We start from the raw sequence: 15,472 nt of genomic DNA on the forward strand, positions 1-15,472 counted from the left end.
GCTTCCCCCCCTGCCCTCCACCTTCCCTGATCCCGACCCTCAGCTTGGGTCCAAAACACTGATTATCCAGCCCCTTGGGATGTCCTCCCGACCTGAAAGCCGCTATACAAATGTAATTTTGTTGCTGTTTTTAAGATCTTCTTCCAAGTAACTTTACCACAATTTCCTCCCCTCCTGCGCTCCTACGGGCACTGGGACGTGCTGAGGTGAAATACCATGCGTTCTGGCAAATCTTCCACTGTGTTGCCAAAAAGCCATTTGAGATTTTTCAAGCTGCTTAGTTGTGGAGAGCATCACAGTACCGTTGATCCTGTTTTCACCCAACATCCGTATAGCTACTGACAGGGGTCACTGGACAGTGGTCAGTGATGTCTTGTTCGACCCTCAACTGTCTTTCAAACCTCATATCTGTGCCATGACTCATTCTGCCTTCCTCCATCACCGCAACATTGCCTGCCTGCATCACTACCTCTGCCCTCAGGTTGCCGAGATCCTCATCCATGCTTTCATTACAACCAGGCTTGACTATGCTAACTCCCTGCTCACCGGCCTTCCAACTCTTCCCTCCAAGGGCTGCAGATTATTCAGAACTCTGAACTACACTGAGCTCCATGAGCCAATCACCTCCATCCTCACTGACTCCCCATTCCCCAGAGGATCGAGTTAAAGATCTTCATTCTCACTTTTAAAGCCCTCCAGAGTCTTACTCCTCCCTATCTCTGTGCAAGGAAAACGTTAAAATAACTGAAAAATATTATGGCTTTGAATTTGTTTACCAGGAATGTGCCTTCTTATAAGGAGAATTGGAAAAAAACATTTGAAAGAAAATATTTTAGTTGCCATCCATCATATGAACATCTGGTGGTTTAACACTGATGGTTTAACACTCCATGTTCTCTGCCCTGCCTCTCTGACATTGGCAGCCAGGCCTTCAGCTTTTCTGCCTCCAGCCTCTCAAAATCCATCCCCGAGCCTCTCCATCTCATGCTCTCCACCTTGTCCCCTCCCTCGCCTCCTACAAGGCACATTTCAAGACGTCCTCCCAATGTGAAAGGCTATATAAATGGAATTTCTTGTTGTTGTTGAGTGGTAAATCTGGCTTATTTTCCTGCTCCCTAAACCACCAACAACAACAACTTGGATTTATATTGCATCCTCCACGTCGGACGGCGACTCGGAGCGCTTTACAGCAAACGGATCCCGGGACCGAGCCAGGGGGAGGGGGAGGAAGGTGACCAAAGGCGTTGTCGAAAAGAAAGGTCTTCAGCAAAGACCTGAAAATAGGAAGGGAGGGATCGAGGCGAAGGGAGTGAGGAAGGGCGTTCCAGAGCCTCGGGGCATAGTGGCTGAAGGCACGGCCACCGAGGATGGAGTGGAGGACTCTGAGGACAAGGAGGAGGCCAGACCCGGAGGAACGAAGGCAATGGGTACTGTTTTGAGGAGAGAGGAGGTCAGAGAGGTAGGGGGGTGCAGAGGAGTGCAGGGACTTGAATACAAGGGTGAGGATCTTGAAATCGATCCTCTCTGGGATAGGCAGCCAGTGCAGCCTGGCAAGGACTGGGGTGATCGGGGAAGGGAGTTTCGTGCAGGTGAGAATGCGGGCGGCAGAGTTTTGAATGATTTCGATTTTATGGATAGTAGTGGAGGGGAGACCGGCGAGGAGGGCATTAGAGTAGTCCAACTGAGAGGTGACAAAGGCATGGACCAGGGTCTCAGTGGCATTTGGAGTGAGGTATTGGCAGAGACGGGCGATCCATTGCAGGTGGAAGAAAGCGGTGCTGGTGAGGGACCGGATGTGGGGGAAGAAGGATAATTGGGGGTCGAACCTGACGCCTAGGTTGCGTACGGGTTCAGAGAGTTTTAGGGGGAGGTAGGATAGGTGGAGGAGGTGAGAGCCGTGAGATTTTAGACGTTGACGAGAGCCAAAGAGTATGGCTTCCATCTTGTCAACGTTCAGCTGAAGGAAATTTGTGGAAGTACCCCATGTCTGCAGATGACATCCCCAAGAGGAAGTGTATAGATCAGAAAAAGGAGGGGGCCAAGGATGGATCCTTGGGGTACCCCGCAATAACCGGATGAGAGGGGGAGGAGAAGCCGTTTTTGTAGATGGACTGAAGCCAATTGTAGCATTGGCACAGAACATGATTTCCCTCTCACCTGCTAGGCTACCCACGCTACTGGTCCATCTCAAATCTACCCTTTCTATCCAAGGTCCTTGAGAGAGCCGTTGCCTCCCAGCTTCGCTCTTTCCTCTCCTTCCTCTCACTCCCTCCATGAGCCCCTCCAATCGGGTTTCCGTGCTGCCCACGATTTGAAGTTTTTTTTTAGATTGTATCAAAAATGAAAGAATGAAATGTGCGCTCAGTGAGTCATTGACTAGAGGGAATCGATTTAAGATTATGCAGGAATGCTTTCACCCTGAGAGTTGTTAGGACGTGGATTCGCTGCTGTGGTTGGTGACCGAGACAGAATCCATGTTAGTCTTTCTCTACTCCCTCTATCTCACCCCCTCTGTATCTGTCTTTAAGACCTACTTAAAACTGCCTCTTTGGTCATCTCACTCTTCTTCTCTCACTTCTCCCCTGCTTAGCGTTCCATCATTTTGAAGTGCTCCACCACTAACCAGCTCTTCCCTTTTCTCCACCACTAACCAGCTCCTCCACCCTCTGCGACACACCTCGCAAATACTTTCCTCTGACTCTCACTGCGAGAAAATGCTGGACTTCCTCCCTCGATTTTGGATTTTCAGTCCAAAATCGAGGGAATTTGCTCAACTGCCACTGCCCTCCCAACTTCCAACCCCTCCCTACCCCCACCCCACACAATTACCCATCTGACAATTAGCCATCCCTCCTTCCACACCTTTGAAACTGTCACCCCCTCCTCTGTCTTCAACACGGTAACCTCCATGAAGTCTACCACCTGCTCCATCGACCCCATCCCCACCCCTCTCCTTAAATCTCAGCTCCACCTCCTTGCCCCACTACTCGCCAACATCATTAACCTCTCCCTGTCATCTGGCACTGATCCTTCCCCGCTCAAAACAGCTACCATCACCCCCACCCTGAAGAAACCTTCCCTCGACCCGTCACAGCTATCCAGCTACTGGTCCATCTTAAATCTACCCTTTCTATCCAAGGTCCTTGAGAGAGCTGTTGCCTCCCAGCTTCGCTCTTTCCTCTCCTTCCTCTCACTCCCTCCATGAGCCCCTCCAATCGGGTTTCCGTGCTGCCCACAGCACAGAAACTGCTTTGGTCAAGGTCACAAACAACATCCTGACCATGTGTGACCAGGGCTCCCTCTGCCTCCTCATCCTTCTCGATCTCTCCGCTGCCTTTGACATCATGGACCACTCAATCCTCCTCCACCGCCTCCTCCCACCTCAACCTTCAAGGCTCTGTCCTTGACTGGTTCAGATCCTACCTTCCCACCGCCTCCACTTCGTTGCAGCAAACGGCTTCTCCTCCAGCACCCGTACTGTCTCGTGCGGTGTTCCTCAGGGCTCTGTCCTCAGCCTCCTCCTCCTCACCCTCTACATGCTCCCCCTTGGTGACATCATCCGCAGACATGTTATAAATTTCCACATGTATGCGGATGCCACCCAACTCTATCTCTCTGCCTCCACCCTGAACTCCAGGACTATAGGTGTTCTGACCAACTGCCTGTCCAACATCAAGTCTTGGATGAGGGCCAACTTTCTCCAACTTAACATCAGCAAGACCGAGGCCCTCCTAATTGGCTTGTGACAACGCCCTGCATCTCAGGCGCTGACAGCATCAGCCTTCACGGCTGCACACTCAACCTTACTAAGCCAGTCAGGAACCTGAGTATTTGTTTGACCCTGAACTATCCTTTCTTCCCCACATCCGCGCCATGACTGGCACTGCCTACCACCACCTCCATAATATTGCCAGACTCCGCCACTGCCTCACGCCTCAGGCTGCTGAAACCCTCACCCACGCATTCATTACCTCAAGGCTTGATTACGGGTACTCCCTCCTCATCGGCCTTCCCAACTCTTCCCTTCACAAGTTGCAGATCATCCAAAACTCTGCAGCTCGTGTACTCTCACACACCAGGCTCCGTGACCCCATCACTCCCACCCTCTCCTGACTCCACTGGCTCCCCATCCCCCAGAGGATCAAGTTCAAGATCCTCGTCCTCACCTTTGCCATCCATGGCATTACCCCCTCCTACCTCTCTGACCTACTGACTCCCTACCAATCTACCTGCTCCCTCCATTCATCGGGCTCTGGCCTGCTCCATATCTCCCGCCCGACCCTCCCTACCATCGGTCGCCGTGCTTTCAGCCTCTCTGTTCCCACACTCTGGAACTCCATCCCACAGTCCCTTCGCCTCACTTCCTCCCTTGCCTCCTTCACGACTGGTGTCAAGACCTTTCTCTTCGACTTGCCTTTGGTCTCCCTTCCATCTCTCCGCCTTCCCTCACCCCTACACCACCCCTCCCCCATGCTCAGGCCCCGATATCTGACTGTTCAGCGCTTTGGGACGTCCTCCGGACGTGAAAGTCGCTCTGTAAATGTAATTTTGTTGTTGTTAAACTACATGAAGGGTGTTAAATAAATGCAAATTGTTGCTGTAGCTTTCAATAGATATCTAAAGGGAGTAATTTGTCGGCCTCCCCAATTCCTCCCTCTATAGGCTGCAAATCATACAGAACTCTGCAGCCCGTGGCCTCTCCTGCACCAGGCTCCGTGACCCTATCATCCCCAACATCGCCCGACTCCAGTGGCTACCTCTGCGACCTCCTTCCCCGTACCAACCTGCCCATTCCCTCCGCTCAGTGGGCTCCAGCCTGCTTCACATCCTCTACCTAGCCTGCCCCACCATTGGTGAGCGGGCCTTCAGCCATTCTGACCCCACCCTCTGTAACTCCCTCCCGCAGTGCCTCCGCCTCGCCCCCTCCCTTGCCTCTTTCAAGACCCGTCTCAAGATCCCCCTCTTCGACCGTGCTTTCGATCTCCCTGCTTCCTCCCCTGCCCTCCACCCTCCCCAATCCCAACCCTCAGCTCGTGTACGAAACACTGACTGTCCAGCGCCTTGGAACGTTCTCCCGATGTGAAAGACGCTCGACACATGTAATTTTGTTGCTTTGTTGTTGTTGTTGTATTAGGAAAAGTCAGGTAAAGGACACAGAATGGATTGCTCTTTCAAAGAGCCACTACAAACACAATGGGCCGAATGGGCGCCTTCAGTGCTATACATTTCTATGATGTGTTGGTGCATGTGAATAGGAATGTGATGCTCACATTGCACTGTGTGAAATACATTGTTTCTTCTTCTAGTTGTACAATTTATATTCTCTCTTCTTTCATCACCGTCCCTTGATGTAATAATTCGCTCTAATTAAATGCAACGTTGTAATTATCACCTGTCTTCGTTCAGAGACCAATTTGTTTCAATTCAATGTGTGTTCCAGGTCAAATCAATGCAAATCTTTTTGTGTAGCTGTGCAATTAGAGAAAGGGTGGGATATAACAAGTGGTTAGGGTTAGTCACAAGTGTCACAAGTGGTGACAGACCACCTCGAGTTCTCCTTGGCTTCAGTTTCACAGATTGTAATGTAAATGTAATGTAATGTAAATTATTTGTGGAGTCCTGTAGCTCAGTGGTTAGAGCACTTGCTTTGCAAGCGAGAGACCTGAGTTCAATTCCAGGCAGGGCGAAACCTTGGGCAAGTTTCCTTACTCCACACAGAGCCTAATAATAATCCCTCCAAAACAAAAAACAATAATAAATTGGTCATTTTCAATCTACGACTGTTTGTGGGACATTGCTGTGTGCAATTGGCTGCCGCGTTCGCCCACAAATATACAGTCAATTCACTTTATAGTGTGTTCTGTGAAGCGCTTTGGGTCGTCCTCCCGACGTGAAAAGCGCTATATCAAATGCAAGGATTATTATTATTATTGTTATTATTATTAAATGCAGCCAGGTTCAAAGTGACCTTTATTTTGAAACTTTAAATTTGACTTTCGTTGTCATTCAGATGATGTTTGCATCTTCTTTCATGGGACCACTTGTATCAGTTGTACGACAACCATCTTCTCTGCATAGATTGGGGAAGTAAGCGCTATAACTAAAAGTAACTATTTTAATCAGTTCTTTTCATACTGAAAGCGATTACTATTCTTAATGCCCCTGTCTCCCTGCCCTTCCCCACAGACCACACACACTCAGTTCCTTTTCATTAAAGTGACACCTTTCTCAGAAAACAAAAGGAACGATCCTAAGAGAGGTACACATGAAGAAGGCCCTCAGCTTATTTCATCGCATCCTTCCACACTGCCTACCACAAACACCTAACCATTACAGCATCAAACCGTTTCTTAAATGAGTCCAGAATCCTGGCCTCTACCTCCCTTCCTGGGAACCTGTCCTGTGTCTTTATTGCCCTCTTGACCTGCTGGCTGGCTTGGTGTATCTGAAATGCCAGTTCTGGGTTTACTTTCTCAATCAGATTGAGCATCATTTGGGATGACATTCAACTCTCTGGCTCGCTCCCTGTCTGCCTCTACTCTCAATTGCAGGACCACTGCTGTTCTGATCGATTGACTGTCAGACATCAAGTCCTGGATGAGTTCAATCTTTCTACAGCTCAACATCCACAGGCCTGAGCCTCAGGCACTGACTGCATCGATCTGAACGAGTTCTCACTCCACCTCACAGCAACCTCAGAATGTTGTTTGACCCTCAACCATCCTTCAAACCTTATATCTGAGCTCTCCCTGGCTCTGCTTTCTCTCAACCCTACAACGTTGTCTACCTCTGCCACTACCTCCTCCGCGCTTCTGAAATCCTCCCCAGGTCTTCATTACATCCAGCTTTGATTAATCAAATGCTAGATACTCCAGCTCCTCCCTGCACAAGCTCCAGACCATTCAGAACTTTGCAGTCTGTGCTCTCTCTCGCAACAGGCTCTGTGAGCCCATCACCCCCATCTCCATTCGGCTATACCGACTGCCCATCCCCCAGAGAATCAAATTCAAGATTCTTGTTTTTGGTTTCGAGTGTCTCCATGGCCTCACCCCATCCCAACCCTGTGATCTCCTGCAATCGTATTGTCATGGACGCTCCCTCCACTCAGCAAACACTGGCCTGCTTCACATCCCTCACCTGCACTACCCCACATCTGTGGACAAGTCTTCAGCCACTTTGCTTCCACTCCATCTCAGATTCCTTCTACCTCGCCCCCCCCCCCACTTTCCACCCCCAAACCTGCCTTAAGAGCTAGCTCTTCAACTGTGCTTTCAGCCAACTTTCCCCTTCCCTGCCCAGCTCCTGTATATTAACATAATATAATTTATATCTTTAATTCTAATTGTACAATTTCTTTTCCACAAGACCATCAGTGCCCAATTTATGTTTCTGTTATTTGCAGCAACTCAGACTATAATTGAGAAAGTAAGTAGGACTGTCTATCTTTGCAGCTGCTCGAGGAGGAAATGGGATTACCAGATCAGGGGGCCTGAAATTCCACCTGTTTTGTTTTTGGTCAGCTGGGTGACTGACATATGTGGAAATGAATCATCGTGCTTAAGAGTATCCAAACCAGACTGAGAATTCCACATATGTATGCAACCTACACAAGGACATTTCCCTGTGTCTGGAATGGGGTTTGCACTCTCCCCACCGAGCACGCGGCAGGGTTGCCAACCTTTCCGGATTGTCCTGGAGTCTGCAGGAATTAAAAATCAGTCTCCCAGACACTGCTACGAGCAACCTGGGAGAAAAAGCGTAGGGAATTCCTGGGACTTGTGGACATCATAGGGACTTTACGATGCTACCGTAAAGCCAGTGCTGACTTACTTTATGACGGCAACCATTCCTCCTGAATATGTCTAACCAGAGTTGGCAACCCTATTCCTCGCACCAGTCACAGGATAGGGTGGAGGCCTCTGCGATGCAAGACGCCCGCCAACTTATAGGACAAGTTATCTGATCAATTTTACATTGAAATACTTACAAGAATTTATACAAATGCGATGAGTTATGCATTGAAGCAGAGTGCGAGTAACGTGATGTTGCTTATTAATAGTTTATAGGAGTCCTGTAGCTCAGTGGTTAGAGCACTCGCCTTGCAAGCGAGAGACCTGGGTTTGACTCCCAGCAGGGCGAAACCTTGGGCAAGTTTCCTTACTCCACACACTTGATAATAATACCTCAAGAAAAAGAAAACAATAAAAATTGGTCACTTTAGTCCTTGACTGTTTGCGGGACACTGCTATGTGCAATTGGCTGCCATGTTTTGCCCACAAATATACAGTCAATTCACTTTACAGTATATTCTGTGAAGCGCTTTGAGATGGCTAGAAAATATGAAAAGCGCTATATCAAATGCAAGGATTATTATTATATGGTCAGAATATTGACAACATGACAATTTAAGAGATAGTGACGAGTTAAGCCAGGATCAAATTATCTGGAGTTTACTTTCTTCAAAACTAAGTTACAGACATCTTTGATCTGAGGAGGCTACTTGGTGAGTTTAAAAGATAATCCAAGAAGTTGAGCCTTTAAACTGTTACTGGAAGAGGTTACTGCCTCACTTGCAGCACATTTTAAAGGACCTCAATCAAAACATTTGAACTCGCTTTTACTGTTATTATTATACATGCTAAATTCATAGTGTCTGTTTCAGAAACAAGTCCTGAATTCAGGAGAATGCTGAAGTTAGTTTTCCCATCCGAACACACCCTCTACATTCATTGTTTATCGATAGGATTTTACCAGGTATTTCCAAATTAAATATTACATTGAAGTCCTACACCGACCCAACTCTTTTGAGTCTGGTAGTTGATATTAAACTAATTTCCTGATAAACTTTAACATTAAACACCCATAACAGGGAGGTGGAGGAAGGTGGTCCTGGTCAGGGACTGGATGTGGGGAAGGAAGGACAGCTGTGGCTCGAATCTGACACCTAGGTTGTGCACTGGTTCGGCAAGTCTGAGGGATAGCTAGGCTGGTTGAGGAGGTCAGAGCCGCAGAATGGAAGACGTTGACGGGAGCCAATAAGTATGGCTTCCATCTTGTCAACATTTAGTTGTAGGAAGTTTTCGCTCATCCAGGGCCTGATGTCCGCCAGACAAGCTAAGAGATCATTAGCGGACCTGGAGTCGCAGCTGGAAGAGGAGAAGTAGAATTGTGTGTCATCTTCATACATGTGGAAGTTTACCCCATGTCTGCGGATGATATCGCCAAGAGGGAGCATATAGATGAGAAAGAAGAGGGGCCAAAGATGGAGCCCTGGGGTACAGAGTGGAGTGGGAGAAGAAACCATTTGAGGAAATAAAGTGAAGGCGGTTTGTTAGGTAGGACTCAAACCAGGCCAGTGCAGTCCCACTGAAGTGGATGAGAGAGGAGAGGCAGTGGATGAGGATGGCGTGATCGACTGGTCCTGTGTAGTCAGCGATATTGCTTTTCTCCACATGAGCCAACTAATCTAAGTCAACTCCTCTGCTCTCTCCACGTAATATTTAATATTCTTTCTTTTCAAGCAGCTTTTTAATTCCCTATTAAGATATTTTTATGGACATTGCATCAACTGTAGTTTGTGACAGACTACATTCCAACCATGCTCGTTAAAATATTAATGTTGTATGTTAAAATATTCTGAAAGGTAAAGCTCGTGGCTGAAATTTTCAATAAATACTTTTGGCAATACAATTTATGGTACCTATGTTTAGTTCAATTCTGATTTTAAAGATGGGATGCAAACTATTGCACACCTTAAAACTCTTTTGTTTATTTCTTGATAGTTTAAAGAATGCTACTAAAGACCAGTCTGTAAAACCAAAGATGAATTACATCATGTCAAGTTCTTCCTTCTCCATGGTAACTGTACAAAGTGAAGACAGTGGAATTATATGGGAGACAGTTTCAAGCAGCCGGTCCTCCACACCTTGGGCTTCAGAAAGCACAGTGTCAGATGTTTACAGTGTGGAAAGTTCTGTAAGTTCTCCACCAGGCAAAGTCATATTTATTACGGATGAATTGCCTCAGTCTCCATCTGAGAATGAACACCAAAGCAATAAAACTAGTAGATCTGAGAAACGACGCAGTGAAATGGCAGATCTCAAGCCAGGAGAAAAAAAAGGTGCCCGGAAGAAACACAGAAATAACTCCTGTGCTTTCAAATCAGAAGCAGGAAAAGTCGAATCAACTGTAATTTTAGCTCCTGCAATTGACAAAGTGTCAAAGGCAAGACAGTTGATGGACAAAACAGAGACGAATAGCCCATTCCCTATGGAACACAGCCCAGTAGTGTCAAAAATAGCGGGAAAGTCCCCTGATATGGCAGCAAACAGAGCATTTAAGACAGTTGGCTATGCTGAAAGACAAGTGGAAAAACATGCTCCAATGCACTCTCAAGGGAGATTTGATAAAGTTGCAGCAGAACAAAGCATCTGCAGATCTGAACAGAAGGAACAAAACAGCATTCTCAAAACACAGGATCTAAACTCTTCATTTGTAGGAGTACCTAAGGAGCAAGTTGAAATGTCTTCAATACACAAGAGAAGAGATGAAGCAGAAGAATCAAAACATGCTTCAAAACCAAGCTCACAAATAAGAATCAATTTAGCTCCACTAGATGAGAAGGATTCAAGTCCTTCTGTAATCATCACTTCAGAACTTGTCAGTCCTGTGTCTGCTCCACAATTAGCAGCGGCTTACAAAGACTCGGGTAACTTTGGTTCATCTATAAAAACACAAGCAACTAATGGAATAATTGGTACAAGTGCAGATGATTTGGAGAGAACTAAAGTTTCCAGTTCAGAAATTATAGTATCTTCGCCTCCTGAAATGTTCGGGCCAGACCTAAGGAGCTTAGCAGCTGATATCTTAGTATCATCTGTTCAATGTGACGATAATTCTTGCTTGAAAAAAAGTCGAATACCTACAGAATCAACAATATGCGAAGATCATGAAGTTGTTGGTGTAGAAATAAAAAATTCATTATTCAGAACAGTTGGTAAGACATCCGTTGGTGGGGTTCCGCTTTGTTTTTCAGAAAAGCAGGAATCTAATGCGAACCAAGATGAGACTTATTCAAGGATAGATTCAGGAATCAGACGTCCAAAGCCTTTTGCAACCACCAGTTCAGAACGCATATCTCCCTTGCCACATTCACAGAGAAGAGAAACTTGCACAGGCAAGGATGACTTTGGTTTAGCAATTAAAGAACAGCCAACTAATAGAGCAATTTATACTGGATCAGAGAGCATGAACAGAATTGGAAACACTGTCTCAGATATGAGTGAGTCCTTGTCTTGCGAAACACTTGGTCTAGACATAAAGAATTTAGCACATGACATGATAGTGACGCCTAAATATAAGGACAATTCTAACTCAGAGGAAAGTCCAATAAGACATGAATCAACAATAAGTGAAAAGACAGAAGCCATGGATGTGGATTTAAAAGTTTCCTCATTCAAGCCAGTTGGTAAAATATCTCCAGTTGAGGTACCAGCTTGTTTTCCAGAAAAGCGAGAAATTTGTTTAAACAAAGATCAGTTTTATTCAAGGACAGATCGAGCAGACAAAGAGCAACCAAATCTTTCAGCAACCATCAGCTCATCGTTCATTGTTCCTGTGCCAGTTTTGCATTTAGGAAAAACTTGTAAAGACATGAATAAATTTGGTTCACCAATCAAAGGAGTAGCAGGCAATGGAATAATTTATACAATAACAGACAGTTTGGAGAGATCGTCAGCCACTAACTCTGAAATCAATGGGTCTTTGAATCCCAAAACACTCAGTGAATATTTAAAGAATTCAGCAGCTGATATGGAGGTATTGCCTCCAGAATGTAAAAACAATTCCTCTGTAAAGATAAACCAAACAGTTACAGGATCCCAAATGTGTGAAATTACAGAAGGTATGGATGAAAATTTAAACCATTTGTCATTCAGTGCACCTGTTGAAAGATACACAGAAGTGGCTCCATCTCATTTTTCAGAAAGACAAGAAATTACTACAAATAAGAGTCACTCGTTTCTAGGGACAAATCCTATGCATGAAGAAGCAACAACTCAGAAACATGCAGAATCTGTGGAAACTTCAAAAGTGGTTGATGTGGACCAGAATGGTTCCTCATTCAGCACAGCTGATCGAACAACAGGAGTTATACCTCAGTCGCATTCAGAGACAATAGTAAATGAATTAAGTAATGAAAAAGATACTAAAAGTAAGAAAGATGTCTTCAATATAGTGGCTGAAGGCTATGAGATCTTGAATATCATTGTTCCACCCAAGTTATACTCTGTGGACCAAGAGGCTTGTAGCAATATGCAGGACAACCTAATGTATTTGCAGAAAAATCCACTCATAGACAAAAACAAAATAGAGGATGAATTTGAATGTGCAGGTAATGTTAATAGAGAAGGTAATGGCCAACAGTTAATACCACCAAACATGCCGAAACATAATGAGTCAGAAGGGAATGCAAATCCCTTAACTTTGTGGAAGTCTAATCCTTTCACTGTGGGAATATCCGATCCTTTCAGTGTTAGCCATTCTAATCCTTCAACCATTGTGGAATCCAATCTTTCTTCTAAGGCTGGATCCAATCCATTTTCTGTGCAGAAATCTAATCCTTCCAATGTGGGAAACTCCAATCCTTCCCATATGGGGAAATTGAATCCTTCTAATGTGGGAGAATCCAATCCTTCCAATGTGGGGGAGTCCAATCCTTCTGCCACAGAAGTTCCAACATCTACAGCGAAAAATGGGAGTAGCGATGATGATTACTTTGAAAAATATACTTTGCTGGACGAGCAGGTCGACTTAGGTAAGACAGGACTGAAAGCACAGGAAGTGCCAGTTCAGGTCGAAGGAAACCCTTTCCCTCAAGTGGACAATCCAGTGAACCTAAAAAGCAAAAGTATTTCATTTTCAGACGACACAGAGACTTTTATGTTTGATGAGTATGACATGTCAGAAAATCCCAGATCCTTTGTTGCAATGGAAGATGAGTTTGCACAAACACATGTGCCTGAAGCATGTGATAAAGAAGGGGACGAGAATAAAAATACTGCAGATGTTGTGAGCGAGAAGCCAGAAGGTTCCTTGTTATTCAGCACAGATGAAGGAGTCCTGTCACGTTCATATTATTTTCCTGTATCAACCAAACTAGCTGAACTGGCACTTTTGGAGGAACCACCTGCATTAGCATTTTATTACAAAGACCTCTACGAAGAAGCTAAGGGACGAAAAGAAAAAGACAATGGACAGTCTGATGAGGAAAGTAATAATTCTGATCTGCTATTTCCGAGTCAGTCATCTGACACAGACGATGGGAATGGATTATACTTTGAAAAATATGTTCTGAAGGATGATGTTCCGGGGTCGTTGAGGGAGTTGAAAACAGAAGAATCATTTTCTTTGATGGAAGCTTTGTCCCAGGATAATGTTATTGATGTAGAAGCAGACACTGTATTTTCAAAGGATACAAGTACGTTTTCTGCAATACACACTGACAAAGCAGAACTCCCCACACAAATGAGAGTTTCTGAAGAAACGGAGGTACTGGATGAGTGTGCCGAAAAATGTGAAACAGCTAAAAATGAGACGAGTCACATTTTGTCAGAGATTCAACCCATACAATGTGAAGATCTGTCAGAAGAAGCAATTCAGACAATGGAAGACAAAGTTCATGATGAAATAAGTAAAGAGATAGTACGATTTGAAGATACGGCATCTGTAGATGTACAAAAGTCTGACTCTTCTGTTAGAGATCATGTTGATTCTGTACAAACTGCAATTCCAATTGATTTATTTCAAGAACTTATGAAACCTGGAGGTGAAGTTGGATTTTGTGAAGACACAGTTTTTGTCGACCCAAGTGTATTAAAGCCAGGCTCTTTTGGAGGAGATCATTTTGATCCTGCACATATTACAATTCTGAGCGAATTTGAAGAACAAGAAAAACCTCCAAGTGAAGCTGGAGCTTGTGAAAGAACACCATATGTCGAAGGTAAGATACAAAAGCCTGTCTCTCCTGTTGGCAATCGCTTTGATTCTGTACATACTACTATTCTAAGTGATTCATTTGAAGAACCTGAGATACCTCCAAGTGAAGTTGGATTCGAAGGAGTGTACAACATGCCAACATCAGAGCAAGTTGAAGACATTCAGAATTATACACCCAGTGAGGAAATAGCTGTTTGTCAGATTAAAGCTGATGTAATGGAGAAGGATCTATGTGTTGAGGATGTGGCATTTGTAGGCACTCATGAAGCTGAACATCTTCCCACAGACGTAGGGGAGGAAACTGAAGGTGAACTGGCTGAGGAATTCATAAGCTCTGAAGCTCAGGTGCATCAAGAAATCAATGATAATCAATCAACTGAAAGAACAGTTCCAATGACTGTGACTGATGAATGCCAAAGAGTAGATCAATTTATTAGCATGGATCAAAGGGTTTCTCAAAAGGTTATAGAAGGAGAAATAGCTTTGGTTAATCAACAATTGCAGTTAAAATCAGTTCAGACTCCTGGAAATGACACAGAGCAAGCAACATACAAAGGTGACATAGAACTGCTAGAGGCTCAAATGATTTGTATAAAGGATAATGAATATCTTCTGAAAGAACCCTGTCCCCTTGAAAGTAAAGAGGAAGAAAAGATGACAGAAGAAGCATTTCCCCAAATAACAGCATATCACAAGATTGCATCAGAGCCAGATGATTATAAAGGAATTCAAGCACCCTCCACTAATGAAGAAATAAAAGGAGAAAGCCTCACCGATGAGATTGCACAAGCTCTAGAAAGTGAATGGGATGTACTGGAAGTACCAATACATGAATCACCCACTGGTATAACATCATGTGAACAAGATTCAGTGTATATTTCAAGAGACGTGTGTCAATTCCAAACGGAGGCATTCACTTATAAAGAGCATGGTTTTCATTATAGAACAATCAGTGAATCAGTGGATGATGAATTGGATGCCTTGCAACAGCAATACCTATTAGAAAATGTACAGAATCAGATGGAAGAAGGCAGTGAAACATACCCTGAAGGAATATCACAAGATTTATTTGCTGAAGATGTAAAGAAAGGCACTGATGAGATATATTTGTTGGAAGACACAAGAATAATAGATATAAATGTGTTGGCGGTGCCTGACTATGATCTGGAGTTTGCAGATAAAGACTTACAGGAACTTCCCGTGGAAGAAAGAAAAAATACAGATATCCAGATAAATGAAAAGGAAGATACAGATGTGTTAACCTTAGAGAAATCACCAAAGCCAATGGATACTTTTTGTATTACTTGTGGGTTTCCAATTTTTGCCATTGATAAGCTCTTTGGAGAGCATCAGGACCATGAAGTAACAATGATCGATGCAGCCATGTTAAAAATGAAGGTAAGTATTTTTAAGAAAAGAAATCATGTCTAAACCATCCCTCACCTTGAAGTACTAATACTAATCTAAAGTTGGGACT

At 44.6% G+C, this 15,472-nt stretch overlaps 1 protein-coding gene across 1 annotated transcript in view; it reads left to right on the forward strand.

Annotated features, from left to right (window-relative positions):
* The window catches only part of LOC103177769 (cardiomyopathy-associated protein 5), a 49,700-nt gene that overhangs the window by 1,707 nt on the left and 32,521 nt on the right, over positions 1–15,472 (forward strand). Inside the window, exon 2 of the mRNA XM_007892088.2 lies at positions 9,783–15,393. Coding sequence (XP_007890279.2) covers positions 9,783–15,393 — 5,611 coding nt within the window. The remainder of the gene's footprint in view (positions 1–9,782; positions 15,394–15,472) is intronic.

The sequence above is a fragment of the Callorhinchus milii genome, unplaced genomic scaffold (genome assembly GCF_018977255.1).
Source record: "Callorhinchus milii isolate IMCB2004 unplaced genomic scaffold, IMCB_Cmil_1.0 Scaffold1, whole genome shotgun sequence".
NCBI lineage: Eukaryota > Metazoa > Chordata > Chondrichthyes > Chimaeriformes > Callorhinchidae > Callorhinchus > Callorhinchus milii.